Source organism: Pelophylax lessonae (genome assembly GCF_965119305.1).
Source record: "Pelophylax lessonae genome assembly, chromosome: 7".
NCBI classification, from domain to species: domain Eukaryota; kingdom Metazoa; phylum Chordata; class Amphibia; order Anura; family Ranidae; genus Pelophylax; species Pelophylax lessonae.
The window spans coordinates 223,641,601-223,662,100 of record NC_138774.1 but is presented as its reverse complement, the minus strand read 5'-3'; the positions used below and the strand labels follow the sequence as shown (position 1 = coordinate 223,662,100).

Here is a 20,500-nt window from a genome sequence, read left to right as displayed (position 1 = left end):
CAGAGGAGGAGCCACTGCGGGACAAAGATGACGGTTGCTCTTTAAAAATTATGATTTATATTGAGTTGATTTAAATTAAGCCTTTTTTATAGTGATTTAAATCAAATCCACCCTGCGGTTGAGGTGGGATGTGTCCAACAGGGCCCCCCACTGGGTAAATTTAGTTTGGTTCCCCAGGAACTGGCTGAAGATGGTACAGCCTAAATCTATAGGTCAGAGTTTCCTAAACTTTTTTTCAGTTGTGACAACCTTTAAAATTCTCGAGGCACCTCATTCTAAAATGTAAAAATGAATAGTTTTATATAACGCAACGTAGGACACCCAATATTAGAGGGGATTAATTCTTCCAAAGCAAACAAACCTTTGCACACTGGTGCTGACTAGTATTCTAATGTTTCTCACCACCACTCAGCTAATGTGACCTCAGTGCTGATGGAGAGGGTCAGAGGAGGGCACAAGGATGCTGTGCAGGTGCTCGACATCCTCCTTATCAACCAATGACATCATTGGTAGTTAGGACTGTGGCAACTAGAAGGTTGTAATGGTACCCAATAAAAGCATGTGGCTTTTTGTAACTAAATGGCAGGCTTCCTCAACCCCTGGCTTTTATACTATTTTCGGGGAATTTTTAGGCATTTTGCCAAGGCACCCTGGCTGAAAAAGAATGCTATAGATTATACATCATCCAATGACTGCACATTTCTCAAAGCAGCGCACTTCAGCTCAGAAAGGCGCCCGCCCGTGTGCTGTGTGGTTGTTTTCACTTCCTGCAGTGCTGACTGCGCATTGCAATCACAAATCACTGAACCCTCTGGGGATTGTGTCTGTTGTGTATCAAAGTACTTACACCAGCTCTAGAATTCAACATGAACTCCACTTCCAGCATCCAGAAAAATGTCTGTCTATATGAAACTCTAAATCTAAGAACAACCTGTGCTTGGGTCCCAAAGTAAAAGCAGCCAACAGGATATCCTGATACCAGAGATCTTATAAAGTAAAACACAACAGTGTGGCACTACAAAACATCATAAAACCCTAAGGCAACCAGTGGGTTGAAAAAAAACAAAAAAAAAAAAACGGACCCACTTCCTCCATCCACACACTTGATGCAGATGAGGGGGATACATTCTCTTTGAGTTTATGTATTCTGACCCCAGAGAGACTTCGCCACCATCAGAATACATTGATCAGTGCTGGCGGCATTGATCTATCGGGAATAATCCGGTAGGTCGACTTCTGTACAACCAGCCTGCCTATACATAGATTCAAATTCAGTTGGTCCCTGCTGAACCAGCCAAATTCTGATCCAACTTAACCACTTGCCTACTGGGCACTTTGGGCACTGATAAGGCTGCACTGAGGGGCACTGATAAGCAGCACTGGTAGGTGACACTGATGAGGAGGCACTGATTGGCAGCACTGAAGTCTAATAAACGTGAATAAGGCAAAATATTTTCAATATTCCTAATCCTGCCTCCACCAGTGTGGTTTCTGTCAACTGAGGTACATGTAGCAAAAATGTATTCTGTGAAAGCACGGAAAAAAAAGAAGGCAGTAATGTTGGCAAAAAAGTGGCAGATAGGTATAATAGATAAATACTGTCTTTAATGTTGCAAAAATTCATAGTGAATTACATACAAGTATCAAATAAATGCATCAAAGATAAACCCAAATAGAGTACAGTAAACCCCCCTCCATTGCGGGGGTTACATTCCGGACCCAGCCGCGAAAAGTGAAATTCCGCGAAATAGAAAAACCCTATTTTTACTGTCACTGTACGTGTAGAAGCATTTTAAGGTCTTTAAACACACTTTTAAAACAATAGAAACTCATTTAAACACATAAAAGATACTAAGAGACAGAGCAAGAGCTATAAAAAACACAAAAATCTTTCATTTTTAATGATTTATATAGTAAAATAACATTACAAAAAAAAACGCGAATTACCGGGACCGCAAAAACTGAACCGCGATGTAGCGGGGGATTACTGTACTGTAATCCAAACTCACATAAATGCAAGGTGCAAGGATCGCCATTCATCTTTGATGCATTTATTTGATACTTGTACGTAATTCACTATGAATTTTTGCAACATTAAAGACAATTTTTATATATTATATCTATCTGCCACTTTTGTTGCCAATATTATAGCCTTCTTTTCTTTCTGTGCTTTCACAGAATTGTTTTTTTGCTACTGATGAGCACTGGTGGGCACTGTTGGGACTGCATTGATAACAAGAACACTGATAATTAGTGCCCTGATTAGTGTAGATGTCCCTTTCACTGTAAGCGTGAGGAAAAGAATGCCAATAAACGGTTGCCCTCAAAGGGACGGTTGTATCTGTAAGACTGGATGTCCAGAGCACCCCACCCCCTCTTACATCATGTGTCGGAAGTCCCCGACCCTCCTTTACATCACAGTGCACCCCCACCCCAGAGCTTGGAAAGAGAAAGTGCAAGGTCTGGAGGAGGACTGGAGTCAGGTGCCAGAGTCTGCTGAATGTTGAGACCAGGGGAGGTGGAGACAAGAGGGTGCTGTGGCTGCACAGAGAGGTGCAGGACCTATAGGAGGAGTTCTGTCCCCCTTGCTGCTACTGCTGAGAAAGGAAGAGGTGGGAAGCAAAGACAAGCCTCTCCATGGCTGTATGGGGAAGCAAAGGATCTGGTGGAGGAATTCTGTCATTCTCTCTGCTGCTACCTGCTGAGACAAGAGGGGGCAGAGATGAGGGGGGTGCCACATCTGCAGGAGAGGTGTAAGGACCACATGAAATGAGCTGGCGGGCCTTGTGTTGGACACGTGCAGTATAACATTCCCCTCACTTTAGAAAGAGGACTTTTAAAAGTACACCTGTGCCCAGACCAGAAACTTTTCAATTTTACCATATTCATAACAAGCAGTAAAAGTGATTTAAATCAAGCCTATATTACCTTTTCAAGCTGGGTGTACTGTAAAGTAATTCATTCCCAAAGGTTTAAAAAAAAGTTACTTTAAAGTCAGATTTTTGTAGGTTTTTTTGGCAGCCTACAGCACAGGCTGTGGTTTCTTTTTATTAGAAGACTGCTAGACTGGCAATATTCTGCTTTCACAGCAGGTAAGGAAAAAAAACTGTACCTCTGTGGTGGGTTTAAAGATGAATTTGTTCACAATGCTTAAAGCTACAGAGGTGAATTGAGGCTTGTTTTAAAGTACTTTTACTGCTTGTTCAGAATACATAAATACCCTATTTTGCATAGTCTAGAAATAGAGTCACTTAAACAGAGAGAAGATATGTAGCTACTTTAAACTGGGGCCAAGAATGATCCATCGACAGTGGTCATCGGGGGAAAGAATGCCCCTATTGATGAGAGAAAAATTTGCACCAATGTTGGTGGTGAGTGGGAGGAGGAAACCCAACCATTAGTGGTCTGTGGGACTACAAGTAGGGAAACTGCAAGACAACATTCCCCGCACACAAACAGCTTGACTGGCTTGACACTTTTGCAGAACATGTCCTGGACTCCAAGACCCTGGGATTCTATTTAAACTCTTGGATGGATTTGGGGCAATTAGGGGTACCTGAGAAGGCCTGCTAGCAGGATGTGCAGCAAGGCATAGAAAACTAATAGAAAACCTGAAATGCCGTTGGTTGTATTTTTACACTTGCATATCAGTGTGACCTTTCCATTTTCTAAAAAATAAGCCTGTAGGTGTCACTCATCAAGTTTTTGGGAATAATAACTGTCTGTCTCAGAGCAAGCAGGATTCAAACCTGAACTGAAAAAGGACAGCTGGAGAATGAATTAAATCTGGTTGCCACACACATACATCAGAGCTTATGCTTCGATAAATCAGGGAGTGGTGTACACATTAGGCTAACACATTTTATGTTCTTTTGACAGAAATGGAAGTTGGGATCCAGCAAGAAGAAGAAAGGAACGATGCAGCTGTGGAAATGGGTCAAAGAGCTAACACTCCAAGTACAGACCTCGTCCAACCACCACAGCAGCCCAAACCTACCTCAGAGGAGCCTAAAGGCATAGAGAACACTGCATTTGTTGGGGACCCCCCGCCATATTCTCCCCCGGACCCTAAGATTGCACATCTGTTGTACCCCAATTATCAAAATAACTTCTCTGGCTCGATGGCTGTCATGTACCAGTCTGGCCCGACGTTGCAGAATGTCTACACACATCAGAACCTACCGCCAGGATCATATCCCTATATCATAGTAAGAAAAGCTCTCTACATGCCAAACTACTTGATGATAAAGCTGTGTTTAAAGTGGACCTGTTAAATACCAATAGCATCACATTAACACTATTCCTGAGCAGATATCACAAGCACTGTATATATCTGTATGAACTTAGCATAATAGAATTATATAACACAATAATTCAGCGCATTATATATAGTCCTCTAAGTTTCACGAAACATGTTCATTTTGCTTCACAGAACCTGCAGACTAATGCAAATGGTCACATGCAGTTTAGTGCAATTACTCTTTCCTTTCATTTTGGATAAAGTAAGGGAGGGTTATAACCCACTAATAGGCTTTTAATTTGCCATCTGGGTGTTATTAGAGGGATTTCCCCTCACTTCCTGTCCCATAGCCACAATAGGAAGTGATAGTAAATCTCAAAAGTGGAACTTCGCTTATATGCTCCCTCCCCCCCCCCCACATTTGGCACCTTTCAGGGGGGGGGGGGGACTTTCAGGAGACAGCACGGCAGGCGCTGTCTCTCGGAAGTTCGGCCCCCTCCTTTTTCCTCCGCTGCCAGGCCAATTACAAAGCGCAGCGCGCTTTGTGCATACTCAGTAGGGAACCAGCAGTGAAGCCGAAAAGGCTTCATTGCCGGGTTCCCTTACCCTAGATGGCAGCGTCAGCAAGACGAGAGCCGATAGGAAAATCGGCTTCGTGTGCTGACATTGCGGGCTCCCTGGACAGGTAAGCTCTAATATTTAAAAGTCAGAAGCAAAAAAAAAAAAAAGTCAGAAGCTTCAGTATTTGTAGCTGCTGACTGTTAAATTTTTTCATAGGGGGCGGAACTCCGCTTTAAGCAAATCCCTGGTTGTCACCAGCTTCATCAGAACTAGTGTCACTTAGATTTCCCCTCTATTTCTGTTTTGGTGGCAACACAAAATTTGGGATTTTCTTTCACTCTCGATGATAATGTGCGCCCCACGCACAAATACTGCAGCAGGGTGGCCCTCCTGTACGTGATTTTGTGTACTTTGGGGCGCACACGTGCTGCCGTCGACCCACTTCTGCTGTGATTGGACTAAGCGGGTCCAGTGGACCCGATGTTCGTAGGCAGCCTGCGATTATTCTCAGGAGAGGTAGAACCGCGGTCTGCCTATGTAAACAAGGCAGACCGCTGTTCTGTGAGAGGGGAAGATGGAGATCTTTTGTTTCTGCTAAACAGGAACATGGATCTCTGCCTTCCCCCACAGTTAGAAAGCACTCCCTAGGAGCACATTTAATCTTTGATTGCCACGTATGTTAACCCCTTCCCCACCAGTGTCATTAGTAAAGTGACAGTGCATTTTTTTTATCACTGATCACTGTATTAGTTTAGTGTCACTTGTCCTCAAAAAGTGTCAGTTAGTGTCCAATTTGTGTGCTGCAATGTCACAGTCCCGATAAAAATCACTGATCACCGCCATTACTAGTAATACATAAATAAATAAATAAAAATATTGCATAGTTTGTAGACGATCTATATTTTTCGCAAACCAATCAATGTACGCTTTTATTTTTACCAACAACATGTAGCAGAACACATATTGGCCAAGATTGATGAACACAATGGGATTTTTGACTTACTGTAAAATCCATTTCTCTGATGTTTATTGACGGACACAGCTTCTGATCTTCTTAATCATTGGGTTATACCGCCCCCTACATGAGTAGGACACTAGGCAGAAAAAAAGTCTGGCTACGCCTATGGGCAGTTCCAAGGGGTGTACTCCCTCTCTCTTCTATAGTCACTCAGTTTTCTTACAAGCAGTGCCAGAAGAATTACAACTCCACAGAGGGGTCGGTGCAGTGTCAATCAATGAACATCAGAGAAATGGATTTTACATTAAATCAAAAATTCCATTTTCTCTTTTGTTCATTGACGGACACAGCTTCTTAACCATTGGGATGTCCCAAAGCAGGGTTAAACAAGTAAGGCCAAGATCCAAGCCACCGAACAAGAGCGAGGATGAACCCCAAGAGACTCACACCATGCAATGTACGTCTTCCACGTACGATGGTAGCTCTCCCTAGAAGTAGATTTCCTAGTTTTCAACAGGGCTGGAATCACTGACTCCGACAAACCCTCTATCCATCAGCACCTGGCATTCAACAGCCAAGCCGTCAAAGCCAGAGACTGTAAAGCAGGATGGAAGATTGGCCCTTGGGACAGCAGATCCTCCCTGAGAGGAAGCTTCTAAGGAACATCGGCGACCAGCCGCACCAGATTGGCGTACCAAGCCCGGCGAGGCCAGTACAGGGACACTACGATGACAAGAATCCCTTCTGCCTTGATCCTGCGTAGAAGCCTTGGCAGAAGCTTGAGAGGAGGGAAGGTGTAAATCAGACGATACTGACCCCACGGGGCCACCAGCCCATCTGTGGCATCCGCCAGAGGATCCGTGACCGGGCTACAAACCTCTGCACCTTTCTGTTGAGCTGTGACGCCAACAGATCCACCTCGGGGATGCCCCACCAGAGACACAACTGATGAAACACCTCTGGATGAAGGGACCACTCCCCTTGGTCCAACGCATGCCGACTGGCAGGCAGATTACCTCAGTTTTTCACCCCGGGAATGTGTACGGCGGAGAGGTCTGGAAAGAACTGTTCTGCCCACCTTAGAATGCCGGCTACCTCCAGAGCCGCCAAGAAACTTCTTGTGCCCCCCTGGTGATTGACATAAGCCATGGCATTGTCTGATTGAATGCGCACAGGACATCCTTAAAGATGATCTGTCCAATGTTCCATGCACAGTCTGATCGCTCGGACTTCCAGGACATTGATTGGTAGTCTGGACTCTTCCACTGTCCAGATCCCAAGCAGAATTCTTGCCGAAGACGCCTCCCCAGCCAGACAGGCTGGCATCAGTGGTGACCACTGTCCAATACAAGAGGAGGAAAGATTTTGCCCAGCCGAAGCACCAGAGAATGAAGCCACCATATCAGGGACTCTGTCGTTCCCCGGTTTAGCCGGATCTAATTGTCCAGAGACTGCGGATATTTGTCGGCATTTAGCCTGAATCTCCCTTGCAGGAACCTCGTATGGAACTGTGCAAATGGCACCGCCTCGAAGGTGGACACCGTCACGCCCAGCACCCGCATGCAAGTCTGGAGTGATGACCATCTGCTGGACAGCAGAAGATAAATTGCAGCCTGCAGTTTCAGGAATTTGTCCAGAAGAAGGAACACTCTTGCTAAGCCTGAGTCTAGAGTCAGACACAGATATTCCAGCTTTGTGGACGGACCGAGAGCAGACTTCTGACGATTCAGAATCCAGCCAAACTCCCTCAAAGGTCGTAGAGACTCCGCTCGCAAAAGGAGGTCATCCAAGTATCCTAGGACCGCGATCCCCCATTGGCATAATGCTAGCACCAGGGCCAACACTTTCGTGAAGATCCAAGGAGCAGAGGTGAGACCAAAGGGTAACGCCACAAATGATCATGCTCCTCTCCCATGGCAAAGAGGAGGAAGCGCTGGTGACCGACACATAATGGAATGTGAGGGTAAGCGTCCTCGATGTCGATGGAGGCGAGAAAATCCCCCTGATGCAGGGAAGACACCACCATGCAAATGGACTCCATTCTGAACTTCTGCACCTGCACAAAGCCGTTCAGTGCCTTGAGGTCCAGAATTGTACGCACCTTGCCTTCCTTCCTGGGGACTGTAAAAAGGTTTGAGTAAAAACCCCTGAAAACGTTCCGATGTGGGAACCGGGACAATCACCATTGAAGTAAAAGGTCTTGCACTGCCCCAAAAAGAGCCTGTAATTGGACCGGGACAGTTGGAAGGAAGAACCTAACAGAAGGATAAGAATGAAACCCGATCTTGTAGTTGGACCACATGACCTCGTGAACCCACTTGTCTTATACCAGGGAGGTCCCCACCCCAGATACGGTTGAGGGCGCACCTTCATGCTGAAGGGGCCTTGTCCGCAGGTCTATAGAAGCCCGCTCTTGACTTGCCAGACCAAGTTCGCTTGGATCCTCCAAAGGAGGCCCCAAAGGGCTTCGAGCCCTTGTCAGTCGACCCTGAGGGATAAAAAAACTTTTTATGAGCCGAGGCGGAGGGCCCAGGTCTACAACGAGGGTTGTTGCCCTTAGTAGCCTGTGGAAGAAAGGTACTCTTCCTCCCTGTGAGACCCTTAATGATGTCATCCAGGGTACCACTAAACAGGCAATCTCCTTGAAAGGGAAGATCAGTCAGACCTCTTTAGAAATCTGGTCAGCAGATCAGCATTTGAGTCATAAGACACGCTGAAGGACCACTGCTGATACAGAGAGCCGAGCCGCTTCCAAAGAGGCATCACAGATAAACTGCAGCCCCTGGACCAGCTGGTCTGCCAGCTCAGCAAAGGCAGGGGGGAGCTACTTTCCTCTCCAGGTCACGGCGCAAAAGCTTAGCCCATTCGGTCAGAGTCTGCGACACCAGGGCAATGGTGAATATCGGCCTCAGTGCCGAACCAGCAAAGGTGTACATATTGCAGGTCACAGCCTCTGCCTTCCTGCCAACTGGGTCGTTAAAGGCCAGGGACTCTTCAACCGGAATCATGGCTTCCTTATTTAATCTGGAAACCGGAGGGTCTACCGCCGGTGGAACAGTCCACTTCTTAAGAAGGGACTCCTCATAGGGGTATAGCCTAGGAACTCTCTTAGGGACCCCCAAGAGGACGCTTTGGTCGTCCCCACTCTTAGTGACAATTCTGTCAAAATAGGAGGGGAAAGGGAAAATCTTTGCCACTCTGGATGGCTTGTGAGTGCCAAAAGGAACCTGTTCCTTCGTCACAGCTGCAACCTCCAACTTAGTCTCAAGCACAGATACATTCAGTGCATCCACCAGCGCCTTTGCGTGCGCGGTTGCAGAAGCAGAGGAATGATCCTCACTATCTGAAGATTCAGGGGGCATGGTCGCAGATGCAGCAGGTAGGGATGCACCGATCCGATATTCGGATCGGATATCGGTGCCGATATGGCCATTTTAGATGGATCGGGGGATCTGTAACATTGACCGATCCATTGGCCGATCCGGTTTTTGCTTGGTAACGGCTAGGTTCAGTAGTAGTATGGGATGGGAGCCGCTACTTCCTGTATAGGTTCGGCTCACAGGCGGAGTGATATCAGATGCACTCCGCCTGTGAATGGAGGAGCCGTACACATGAAGCAGCGGCTTTGCTCTGTACTGCAGCCGCTTGCTTTGTGTGTAGCTCCGGATCGGTTCCGGTATCGGTGATTTCACAACGCCAGATATCGGTATTGGTATCGGGTCCAAAAAAGTCAGATTGGTGCATCCCTACCAGCAGGGTGACCCGCGTCAGCGGCGGCCGAATCAGGTTCAGGATCTGAGGAGACAGATGAGTCAGGGGAAGGTGGGGGGCGCTTTATGCCAGCCCGTTGCCCAAAAGCCAACTCCACCCATGCATGGATGGATGGGACCCGGAGGGCCCGCAGCCCCAGAGAGGGGATCAGGTGGGGAGACTCCATGAGTCACCAGGGGGACCCCACAAAAAAGTGTAAAACACTGCTAAAGGAACTAGCCCCTTCGCTCTGGCAGCTGTGCCAGTCACAGAGCACCAATCGAACCTCAGCAGAGAGGGAGAGGACCCCACCAGACTCACCACCACTCAGGAACCAGGCACCGCAGCCACCAGGAGAATCTGCACTGCACAAGCAGCGACCTCTCACTCCTCTCAGCAGGGCCGGCATTTCTAGTGTGGGCACCCGGCTGTGACAGCTTGCGGCTTCACAGCTGGGTGCGAGTCGCACTGCGCGTTGTGAATGGCCGGGCAATCTTCTGGGACCTGTGACGTGTCCCAGAAGATTGCAGGGAGGGAAGAGGGAGAGGAGAACTTCCACTCGAGCCACCTAGGCGGCCAGAGAAGAATTGGGAGAGGTTACCTGTCAAATCTAGGTACCCGCACCCCCCCCCCCCCCCCCAAAAAAAAATGACATGCTATATGTGGCATGTCAGGGGGTCAGCAGTATTTAAAGTGGAAGTTCCGCTTTAAGTGGTTAAACTGATCTCTAAAAGAACAGAAGATACAATGTTTCTTTTTATCTCTCTTTCATGGCATGTTGCTGATAAACTCTCCTGGCTGCTTTCTTTTTTGACAGCTGTGAGCAGGGAACGGCTCTGCACTTGTTACATGAATTGTGGAAATGCTGAATTAGGATCGTGAGGGGGGTTGAAGCAAGCTTGCAATTTCTTATCAATAAACTTATCTTAAGCCCCGAAAGGTTTACCTCCCTTCATGACCAGGCCATTTTCTGCGATACGGCACTATGCGTTATTTTAACTGACAATTATGCAGTCGTGCGACACTGTAACCAAATAAAATTGGTGTCCTTTTTTTCCCACAAATAGAGCTTTCTTTTAGTGGTATTTGATCACCTGTGCATGGTTTGTTTGTTTTTTTGCGCTATAAACAGAGAAAGACCGACAATTTTGGAAAAAAAAAAAAAACAATAGTATTTACTTTCTGCTATAAAACGTACCCAATCTAAAAATGTAAAAAATTAAATTTCTCTTTTGTTCTTTGACGGACACGGCTCCTGATCTTCTTAACCATTGGGTTATACTGCCCCCTACAGGAGTAGGACACTAGGGAGAAAAAAAGTCTGGCTACGGCCATGGGCAGTCCCTGCGGGTATACTCCCTTTCTCTGCTATATGTACTCAGTTTTGATACAAGCATTGCCAGGACAATAATAACTCCACAGAGGGGTGGGTGCTGTGTCCGTCAATGAACATAAGAGAAATTGATTTTACGGTAAATCAAAAATCCCATTTTCTCTTTTGTTCATTGACGGACACAGCTCCTGGTATTCATAAACATTGGGACATCCCAAAGCAGTGTTAAACATGAGGTGTGGGAACAACCAAAAAATTTCCAAAGCTAAACATTAGACAACCAGGCAACAGGGGCTCAACCAAACAACCGGAGCCCACCTGAAAAAAACAATACACCCTCAAAGAGGATCAGGTCCTTGCCTTGCAAACCTGCTTCACTGACGTCTGATGACGGAAGGCCCAGGAGGGACTAAGCACCCTAGTAGAACCTGAGCCATGATGGAATAGACCTGAACCATCGTCGGTCTGATCCATCAGGAAATGATCGCAGAGGAAGCAGACAACCCTTTTTGAGGTCCATCGGTGAGCACAAATAGAGACTGTGACTTCCTGCAGCTGCCAGGTACACCATAATTGCCCAGACCACATCCAAGGCATGCAAGGCAGTTTCCTTCAGGTGTTTAGACCTGGGAGACAGGGAAGGCAACACAATGTCTTCATTCAAATGAAAGTCAGAGACAATCTTAGGAAGGAATGACAGACAGGGGCAAAGAACCACCGTGGTCCAGAAGTCAGCATCAGGGGATGAGGAGGGGCTCGCACCGCCAAAATCGCCACCCACAGGGCTCCACTGTCATGGCCGTCACTATTTTCAAATGGGAAACCACAGCAAAATGGCCACAAGACTACACAAACAAGGCCACTGTGTATAGAACAGACAGGCTACAACAAAATGGCAGCACCACGAGGCATACCCAGGATTGGGAGACCAAGTCTCAAGGACAAATCCAGGCAGGCCGGGGGGCCCTGAAAGGAGCCCCCAACAGGTACAACCCTCCCACACAATTGATAGCCCAGGTGTCGGCAGCGCACCCCCTCGGCCCCCATCACCAGTCAGTGCCCTGCCCCCACCCCAGGAAAGTGGCCAGACCACCCGAACAGCCCCAGCATATGCAAAAGTGGGGTAGGATGAGGGACTCAACAAGGGGGGTGTCTGGGGGAAGAAGGGGAACCCAAGGGTTCAACCGTCCCAAGGAGGGGCCCACGTCCACCCCAAAACTCTCCAGGGGGAGAGGGGAGTCAGCTACTCACCATACCAGGAACCAGACGGGCACCACTGCAGACAGAACCCCTCTCTATCGAAATGGGGGACTGTCAGCCAGGAGGAACGCTACGACTCGGGCCGAGACCCGGTTGTATGCGACCTCACGAGGCATTTAATTTGCATGACAGCCCCCATCCAATGGGGCTATGTTGCGGCCAAACTAGCGCGGAGCTTAGGTCTGCGCGTGCTCACTGGCCAAACATGGGTGACCACTGGATCTAGATTATCCAGCCAGTCACCCAGTTCGGCAGTTGATTGTAGATCTCACAGGAAAAATCCAGGAGAAAAAAATTTCTATCCAAAAAGGAAAAATTACCAGGACCAAGGATTCCCAGCAAGGAGCTAGGTCCTTACTCCTGACTAGGCAGAAAAAACTGAGTGGTTATAGCAAAGAGAGGGAGTAAACCTCCTGGGACTGCCCATGGGTGTAGCCAGAATTTTTTTCTGCCTAGTGTCCTACTCCTGTAGGGGGCAGTATAACCCAATAGTTATGAATACCAGGAGCTGTTTCCATGAATGAACGAAAGAGAAATCTCCTTTTGGTTGTAGGATCTGCCTGTCTGCTGTTATCTCTTTCCACAACTTCCTGGATTCATGCATGCTGAGCAGCTTCTCCTCTGCTGTTTACATTCCATTTCAAAGGACTACATATCCCATGGTACCTTGCTCCCTGCCTACAAGCTCTGATTCCTGCACCAACTCCGCCTCCTGAAACTCCCCCTCTCAGCACCTCTGTAGTTGAAAAGGCAATCTTTGTGAAATATGTGACACAGCAGTGCCTCCCCATAGGACATGGTGAATACATCTCACAGAATTCAAGAAAGTAAATGTGTAGGGATCTTCATAAAGTAAGTTTACAAACCTACAGATTATTCAGATTAATAGGAGCAGGCAAGAAATAACTAATAAATTGTTTGATTTTACATTTTTCCCAAAGTTACACTTTAACCGCTTGCCGACCGCAAGTAGATATACTGCGGCGGTCAGCCCCGGCCAGGCAAAGTGACGTATATATATATATATATATACGTCACTAGCCTGTGACCGGTTTGTGAGCCAATAGCGGGCAAGCGCGCGCCCTCCCCGGCTCGTTCACTGAAGAGTCCGCACGTGTGACCGGCGGTCACACTACGATAGTCGTTAGAGCGGGAGAAAGGCGGGCGGCTTATGTAAACAAGCCGCCTGTCATTCTCCCCTGTGTAAAAATGGAGATCAGATGGTTCTACTATGTAGAACTGTTGATCTCTGTTTTTACAATAGTAGACATGTCCCATCACAGTTAGAAGCACGCCCCTAGGACACACTTAACCCCTCCCTCTCCAATACAGTTAACCCCTTCCCTGCCAGTGTCATTTTTACAGTAACAGTGCATATGTATAGCACTGATTACTGCAGTAATGTCACTGGTAACCCCAAAAGTGTCAAAAATGTCAGTCAAGGGTCCGATCTGTTCGCCGCAATGTCGCAGTCCCGCAAAAAAAAAAATCGCAGATCGCCGCCATTACTCGTTTAAAAAAAAAACAAAAACACCAAAAATGACAAAAATCTTTCCCTTTGTTAGTAAACGCGATAACTTTTGCACAAACCAATCAAAATACGCTTTTTGCTTTTTTTTTTTACCAAACATATGTAGCATAAAACAAATTGGCCGAAAATGTTAAAAAAAGTTTGATTTTTACATTTTTTTGGGGAATTTCATATAAAAAAATTTGAAAAATATTGTTATTTTTGCAAAATTTACACTCTTTTTTTGTTTATAGCGCATGATCAAAAAGTCGCACAGGTGATCAAATACCACCAAAAGAAAGCTCTGTTTGTGGGAAAAAAAGGACGTGAAATTCGTTTAGGTGCAGTGTCGCACGACCGCGCAATTGTCCATTAAAGTCACACAGTAAAAAATCGCAAAAAAAACCCTGGTCAGGAAGGGGGTAAAATCTTCCGAGGCTTAAGGGGTTAAGAGCACAGAAAGGTTGTATATCTGCTGCTTATTATGCCTTCTTACCAGTCAGAAGCCGCTGAACATGTTGCTGGGAATCCTTCCTGCTTTTATAGGAAACAGAACACTGAGACAGGAAATGACCTCATAAATATGAACTACACAAGAGAGAACCACCTCTTCACACTGCCATCTAGTGGTAGAACTAGTAATTACACTATAGTGTATGGGAACTCTATCTGTATAGTATAGCTTTCTTACAGCCTAAAGTGGTTGTAAGGCTTGGTTCACTCTAGAATTGCATCAATTCACACAGCCGCCGCCGAATCGCACTGTTCTTGCGAGACACTCGGGGCTGCCATTCATTCTGAATGGCATCCCCACGCATCTCAGCCCGCGGTGCAATCGCAGGGGCAGGAACCGCATCTTTAAGCACTTGCCGACCGCCCCATGCAGATTTACTGCGGCAGGGCGGCTCGGCTACGCATAATCATGTAGATCTACATGAGGTCTCAACGGCTAGTGCGTGCCGCCGGAGCCGCGCTCTCGCTGTGATTAGACACAGTGGGAGCCAGACCGCGGGAAGAACGGGCACAATCGCCGTCGGCCTCCCACAATCTTGGGGGAGACTGACAGAAGAGCCGCCTGCCTATGTAAACAAAGCAGCCGGCTCTTCTGTCAGACAGGCACACAGAGATCGTGTGTTTCAGCTAAACTGAAACATCGAACTCTGTGTGCTTTACACAGAGCCCCCCCCCCCCCCCCCCATAGTTAGCAAGCACTTTAGGCTTACATTTAACCCCTTGATCACCCCCTGTAGTTAACGCCTTCCCTGCCATTGTCATTTATACAGTAACAGTGCATATTATTTAGCACTGATTACTGTATTAATGTCACTGGTCTCCAAAAAGTGTCAAAAACGTCAGGAGTCTGATCTGTCCGCCGCAATGTCGCAGTCCCGTTAAAAATCGCTGATCGCCGCCATTACTAATAAAAAATAACAGATAAAAAGTCCAAAAATCTATCCCGTAGTTTGTAAACGCTATAACTTTTGCGCAAACCAATTAATATACGCTTTATGAGATTTTTTTTTACCAAAAATACGTAGCAGAATAAAAACTGGCCTAAACTGATAAAAAAAAATTATTTTTTTACATTTTTTTTATTGGGAATGTTTTATAGCAGAAAGTAAAAAAATAATTTTTTTTTCAAAAATGACGCTTTTTTTTTTGTTTATAGCGCAAAATCTAAAAACTGCAGAGGTGATCAAATACCACCAAAAGAAAGCTAAATTTTTGGGAAAAAATGGACATCAATTGTATTCGGGTACAGCGTCGCACGACCGCGCAATTCTTAGTTAAAATGACGCAGTGCCGAATCACAACAAATGGCCTGGTCATTAACCGCTTGCCGACCGCCGCACGACTATTTACTGCGGCGGTCAGCCCCGTACAGGCAAAGTGACGTAGGACTACATCGCTAGCCTGTGAGCCTCTACATCACTAGCCACACCCCTTTACAGTTAGAAGCACGCCCCTAGGGACACACTTAACCACTGCATGACCAATAAAGTTAACCCCTTCCCTGCCAGTGTAATTTTTAAAGTAACAGTGCATACGTATAGCACTGATTACTGCAGTAATGTCACTGGTACCCCCAAAAGTGTCAAAAATGTCAGTCAGGGGTCCAATCTGTCCGCCGCAATGTCGCAGTCCCGCAAAAAAAAAAAATCGCAGATCGCCGCCATTACTCGTTAAAAAAAAAAAAAACACCAAAAATGACAGAAATCTTTCCCTTAGTTAGTAAACGCAATAACTTTTGCGCAAACCAATCAAAATACGCTTATTGCAATTTTTTTTACCAAACAGATGTAGCAGAAAACAAATTGGCCAAAAATGTTAAAAAATTATGATTTTTACATTTTTTTTTGGAATTTCATATAAAAAAAATGTGAAAAATATTGTTATTTTTTCTAAATTTACGCTCTTTTTTTGTTTATAGCGCAAAAAGTAAAAATTGCACAGGTGATCAAATATCACCAAAAGAAAGCTCTGTTTGTGGGGAAAAAAAAGGACATCAAATTCATTTGGGTACAGCGTCGCACGACTGCGCAATTGTCCGTTAAAGTCACGCAGTGCCGAATCGCAAAATAGGCCCTGGTCAGGAAGGGGGTAAAATCTTCCGGGGCTTAAGTGGTTAAGGGGGTAAAACCTTCCGGTGCTGAAGTAGTTAAAAAGACCATGCAATTTCCTTGTGGCTGCGTTTTGAAAAAGGTGCATGCACCTTTTTTATGCAGAAGGATGTTGTTGCTCTTAAGAAATCTTCATTTTATTCAGAAACCACAGTGTGCAAACGCAGATAAAATCAGTTGATGCGTTTCAGCCTATCAAGCCTTAGCCATAGCCTTAAGCCTAAGGCCTGACAGTTGATGCGTTTTAGCCTATCAGCCCTTAGTCATAAGGTTGAAACCCGTCAAGTGATTTTATTTACGTTTGTACACTGTGGTTTCTGAAAAAAATAAAGATTTCCTAAGAGCAACAACCAGTGTGCAGATCATCTTTCTACGTGATCTATTCAGCCAAACGACTGTGGATCGAACACCTGGGAGCTCTATCATCAGCATGTTATATGTGTAGTAGCACCGATTTTTCTGCTTGCAATTTTTTTATGCGGTTCCTGCGGCACAGCAGCTCATTCAAATGAATGGGCTGCAATGCCCGAGCAATTGCGGGATGTACGGCCCCCGCACTAGTGTGAACCGAGCCTGAAGGTTTTTTACCTTATTGCATTCTTTGCATTGAAGCTCAACTCCAGGAAAAGTTTTTTTTTTCCATGCCTTGGGGCTGTGCCCGCACTGCATGGGTTAACTGCTTGTTTTTGTCTAGGGGTTAGAAGAGTGAAGATAAATTCACCTAATCCTCTGATCCTCCCAGCACCTGCCCCACTGTGGTGTAGTGGTCTTAGGTGGTGGAATGTTCCTGATGTCATTACACCCACAGACCGGCTCTGGACGTGAGGAAGCACTGTTTTCCAGAGGATTGAAGGATATAGACAAATAGACCATTTAACGCACGCAGTGCGGGCGCAGCCCCACTGCATAGAAGAAAAACTTTGGCCTTGAGTTAGGCTTTAAGGAGGATAAAAAAAAAAAATCCTTAAGTATACAGCTTCTCCCCTCCAGCCCCCCTAAATACTTTCCTGAGTCCTAACTCAATCCAGCAATGTACACGAGAGCAGTGACTCTCTCAGCTCTCTCTTCTCATTGGTCCAGACACAGCAGTGGGAGCCATTGGCTGTCAATCACAGGTAGTGAGGAGGGAGCAGAGGGTGGAGCAGAGCCAAGCTCTGTGTGTCTTATGTGTATATACACAGACCTGGCTCAAAGGGAACATGCACAAGTGCCCTCATAGCAGGTGGCTTGCTATGAGAGCACTCAGCAGGGTACCCCAGAAGAGGAGGATAAGGGCTGCTCTGTGCAAAACCATTGCACAGAGCAGGTAAGTATAACAGGTTTGTTATTTAAAAAAACAAACGTTTACAATCACTTTAAGGCCCCTATCATGCTACTGTCATACAGACATACAATGATCCCTGTACTCCTCTTGTCAAAGTTTCCCGATTCCCATTCTGTACTTCTTGGAGTGGAGGGAACCATTCAAGACAACTGGTGTTCCCTGAATGGTTTTTGTTTATGAAGGTGTTCTTAAAGCCTCTTAGTAAAAGTATGCTTACTATTTGAATGAATACGAATGCATCTATGATTTTATCAATTGCAATTCATATTTTTGTAAAGGTATTTTAAACCTTTGTTTATTTTATGGGTTCCTTCTACCAGATGAAGTGCTCCCTCAAGCTTCTACTGAGTTAGAGCACACAGCCTCCATCCTCGCCATTCGCTGCCTGGACTACATGTCCCATGATGCTTTTGTTAATGGGCATGTGTGATGCTGCCTCGCATGCGCCTTGTTAATGCTTCACACTGATCTGTAGTCCCAGGAGGAGCATTGCAGTAGCTACAGTGGGGCTCCATTGTGACTCTGCTACAGTGCCTTGAAAAACTATTCATACCCCTTGATATTTTCCACATTTTGTTATGTTACAACCAAAAACGTAAATGTATTTATTGGGATTTTATGTGATAGACCAACACAAAGTTGCACACGATTTTGAAGTGGAAGGAAAATGATAAATGGTTTTCACAATGTTTTTTTACAAATAAATATCCGAAAAGTGTGGCGTGCATTTGTATTCAGCCCCCTTTAATCTAAAACCCCTAACTAAAATCTAATGGAACCAATTGCCTTCAGAAGTCACCTAATTAGTAAATAGGATCCACCTGTGTGTAATTTAATCTCACTATAAATGCAACTGTTCTGTGAAGACCTCAGAGGTTTGTTAGAGAACCTTAGTGAACAAACAGTATCACAAAGGCCAAGGAACACACTAGAAAGGTCAGGGATAAAGTTGTGGAGAAGTTTAAAGCAGGGTTAGGTTATCAAAAAATAACTCAAGCTTTGAACATCTCATAGAGCACTGTTCAATCCATCATCTGAACATGGAGAGAGTATGGTACAACTGCAAACCTACCAAGACATGGTGGTCCATCCAAACTGACAGGCCGGGCAAGGGGAGCATTAATGAGAGGAGCAGCCAAGAGGTCCATGATAACTCCGGGGGAGCTGCAGAGATCCACAGCTCAGGTGGGAGAATCTGTCAACAGGATTAGCCACGCACTCTACAAATCTGGCCTTTATGGAAGAGTGGCAAGAAGAAAGCCATTGATGAAAGAAAGACACAAGAAGTCCCATTTGCAGTTTGCAAGAAGCCATGTGGGGGACACAACAAACATGTGGAAGAAGGTGCTCTGGTCAGAGAAGACCAAAATTGAACTTTTTGGCCTAAAAGCAAAACGCTATGTGTGGCGGAAAACGAACTCTGCACATCAACCTGAACACACCATCCCCACCGTGAAACATGCTGGAGGCAGCATCATGTTGTGGGGATGCTTTTCTTCAGCAAGGACAGGGAAGCTGATCAGAGTTGATGGGAAGATGGATGGAGCCAAATACAGGGCAATCTTAGAAGAAAACCTGTTAGAGTCTTCAAAAGACTTGAGACTGGAGCGGAGGTAAGGGTCCTAAACATACAGCCATATCTACACTGAAATGGTTTAGATCACAGCATATTAATGTGTTAGGATGGCCCAGTCAAAGTCCAGACCAAAATCCAATTGTGAATCCGTGGTAAGACTTGAAAATTGCTGTTCACAGATGCTCATCATCCAATCTGACAGAGTTTAAGCCATTTTGCACAGAAGAATGGGCAAAAAATGTTCACTCTCCCGATGTGCAAAGCTGATAGAGACATATCTAAAAAGACTTGCAGCTGTAATTGCACTGATATGTGGTTCTAGAAAGTATTGACTCGGGGGGTTGAATACATATGCACGCAATACTTTTCACATATTTTTTTGTATAACATTTTAAAAACCATTTATCATTTTCCTTCTACTTCAAAATTATGGGCCACTTTGTGTTGGTCTATCACATAAAATCCCAAAAAAGTACATTTACATTTTTGTTGTAACGTGACAAAATGTGGAAAATTTCAAGGGGTATGAAAACTTTTTCAAGGCATCTATACATTTGTGAAGTCACTGCAAAGGCTGAAGTCAATTCAGACAGAATTGGGGGACGTACAGACAACACTGCCAGCAAAAACAATGTGCATACAGTAGTGTCAATGATTGAAGCTTTTTTTTTTAAAGTTGGGTTTAAAACACTTTGAACCAATTAATTTGAGCAAGATAATGGCAGTGTTGCAGACATCCTTGTTTGAGGATATGAGATAAGAGACATAAAGCGTCACCTTATCAGTATGTTTAATAGGATTTCTAGGCAGGAAGTAGTATGTGTTGGAAGATACTGATCCTTAAAAAAGCAAATAAACCCTCCTATTCTTTACAACCAGGGAAGATGGCTGTAGTCGTTCATTGAAGATGTTTGAACAGCATTTCGACTTGATATAATGTTACGCAATCTCTTGGGAAATCGTTTCCAGCCCATCTAGTTATTTATGTCTTTATCTGGTAGAAAAAATTGTTTAACGGAATGGAAAAAGTGATGAAAGATGATAGAATCTGGATTGGAATCAATACATGTATGGCCCACAATAAACTAAGCACAACCAGATGGTTTGCACAAACACTTACTAAATGCTTATAGCATTTTCCTGAAGCTTAGTAAGAACACTTACTAAGCTCTACTGACTGCTCTCATCATTTTAAATGGGGGGATGCTGGAGAGAGAATGGATGACAATAGTGTGCTGCCCAAGTGACCGCCACTTACCAACAACATGATAGGTACTGTACAGTACTTTGTAATATAAACTTCTGTAGTTGACTACCTGCTGAGCCACCTGCTCGACTGCCCCCCCCCCCCAACCCTGTCCATGAGT

At 45.4% G+C, this 20,500-nt stretch overlaps 1 protein-coding gene across 1 annotated transcript in view; it reads left to right on the top strand.

The window, feature by feature from the left end:
* PRRT1B (proline rich transmembrane protein 1B) overlaps positions 1–20,500 on the top strand; it is a 72,179-nt gene that overhangs the window by 35,519 nt on the left and 16,160 nt on the right. Inside the window, exon 2 of the mRNA XM_082264566.1 lies at positions 3,880–4,208. Coding sequence (XP_082120692.1) covers positions 3,880–4,208 — 329 coding nt within the window. The remainder of the gene's footprint in view (positions 1–3,879; positions 4,209–20,500) is intronic.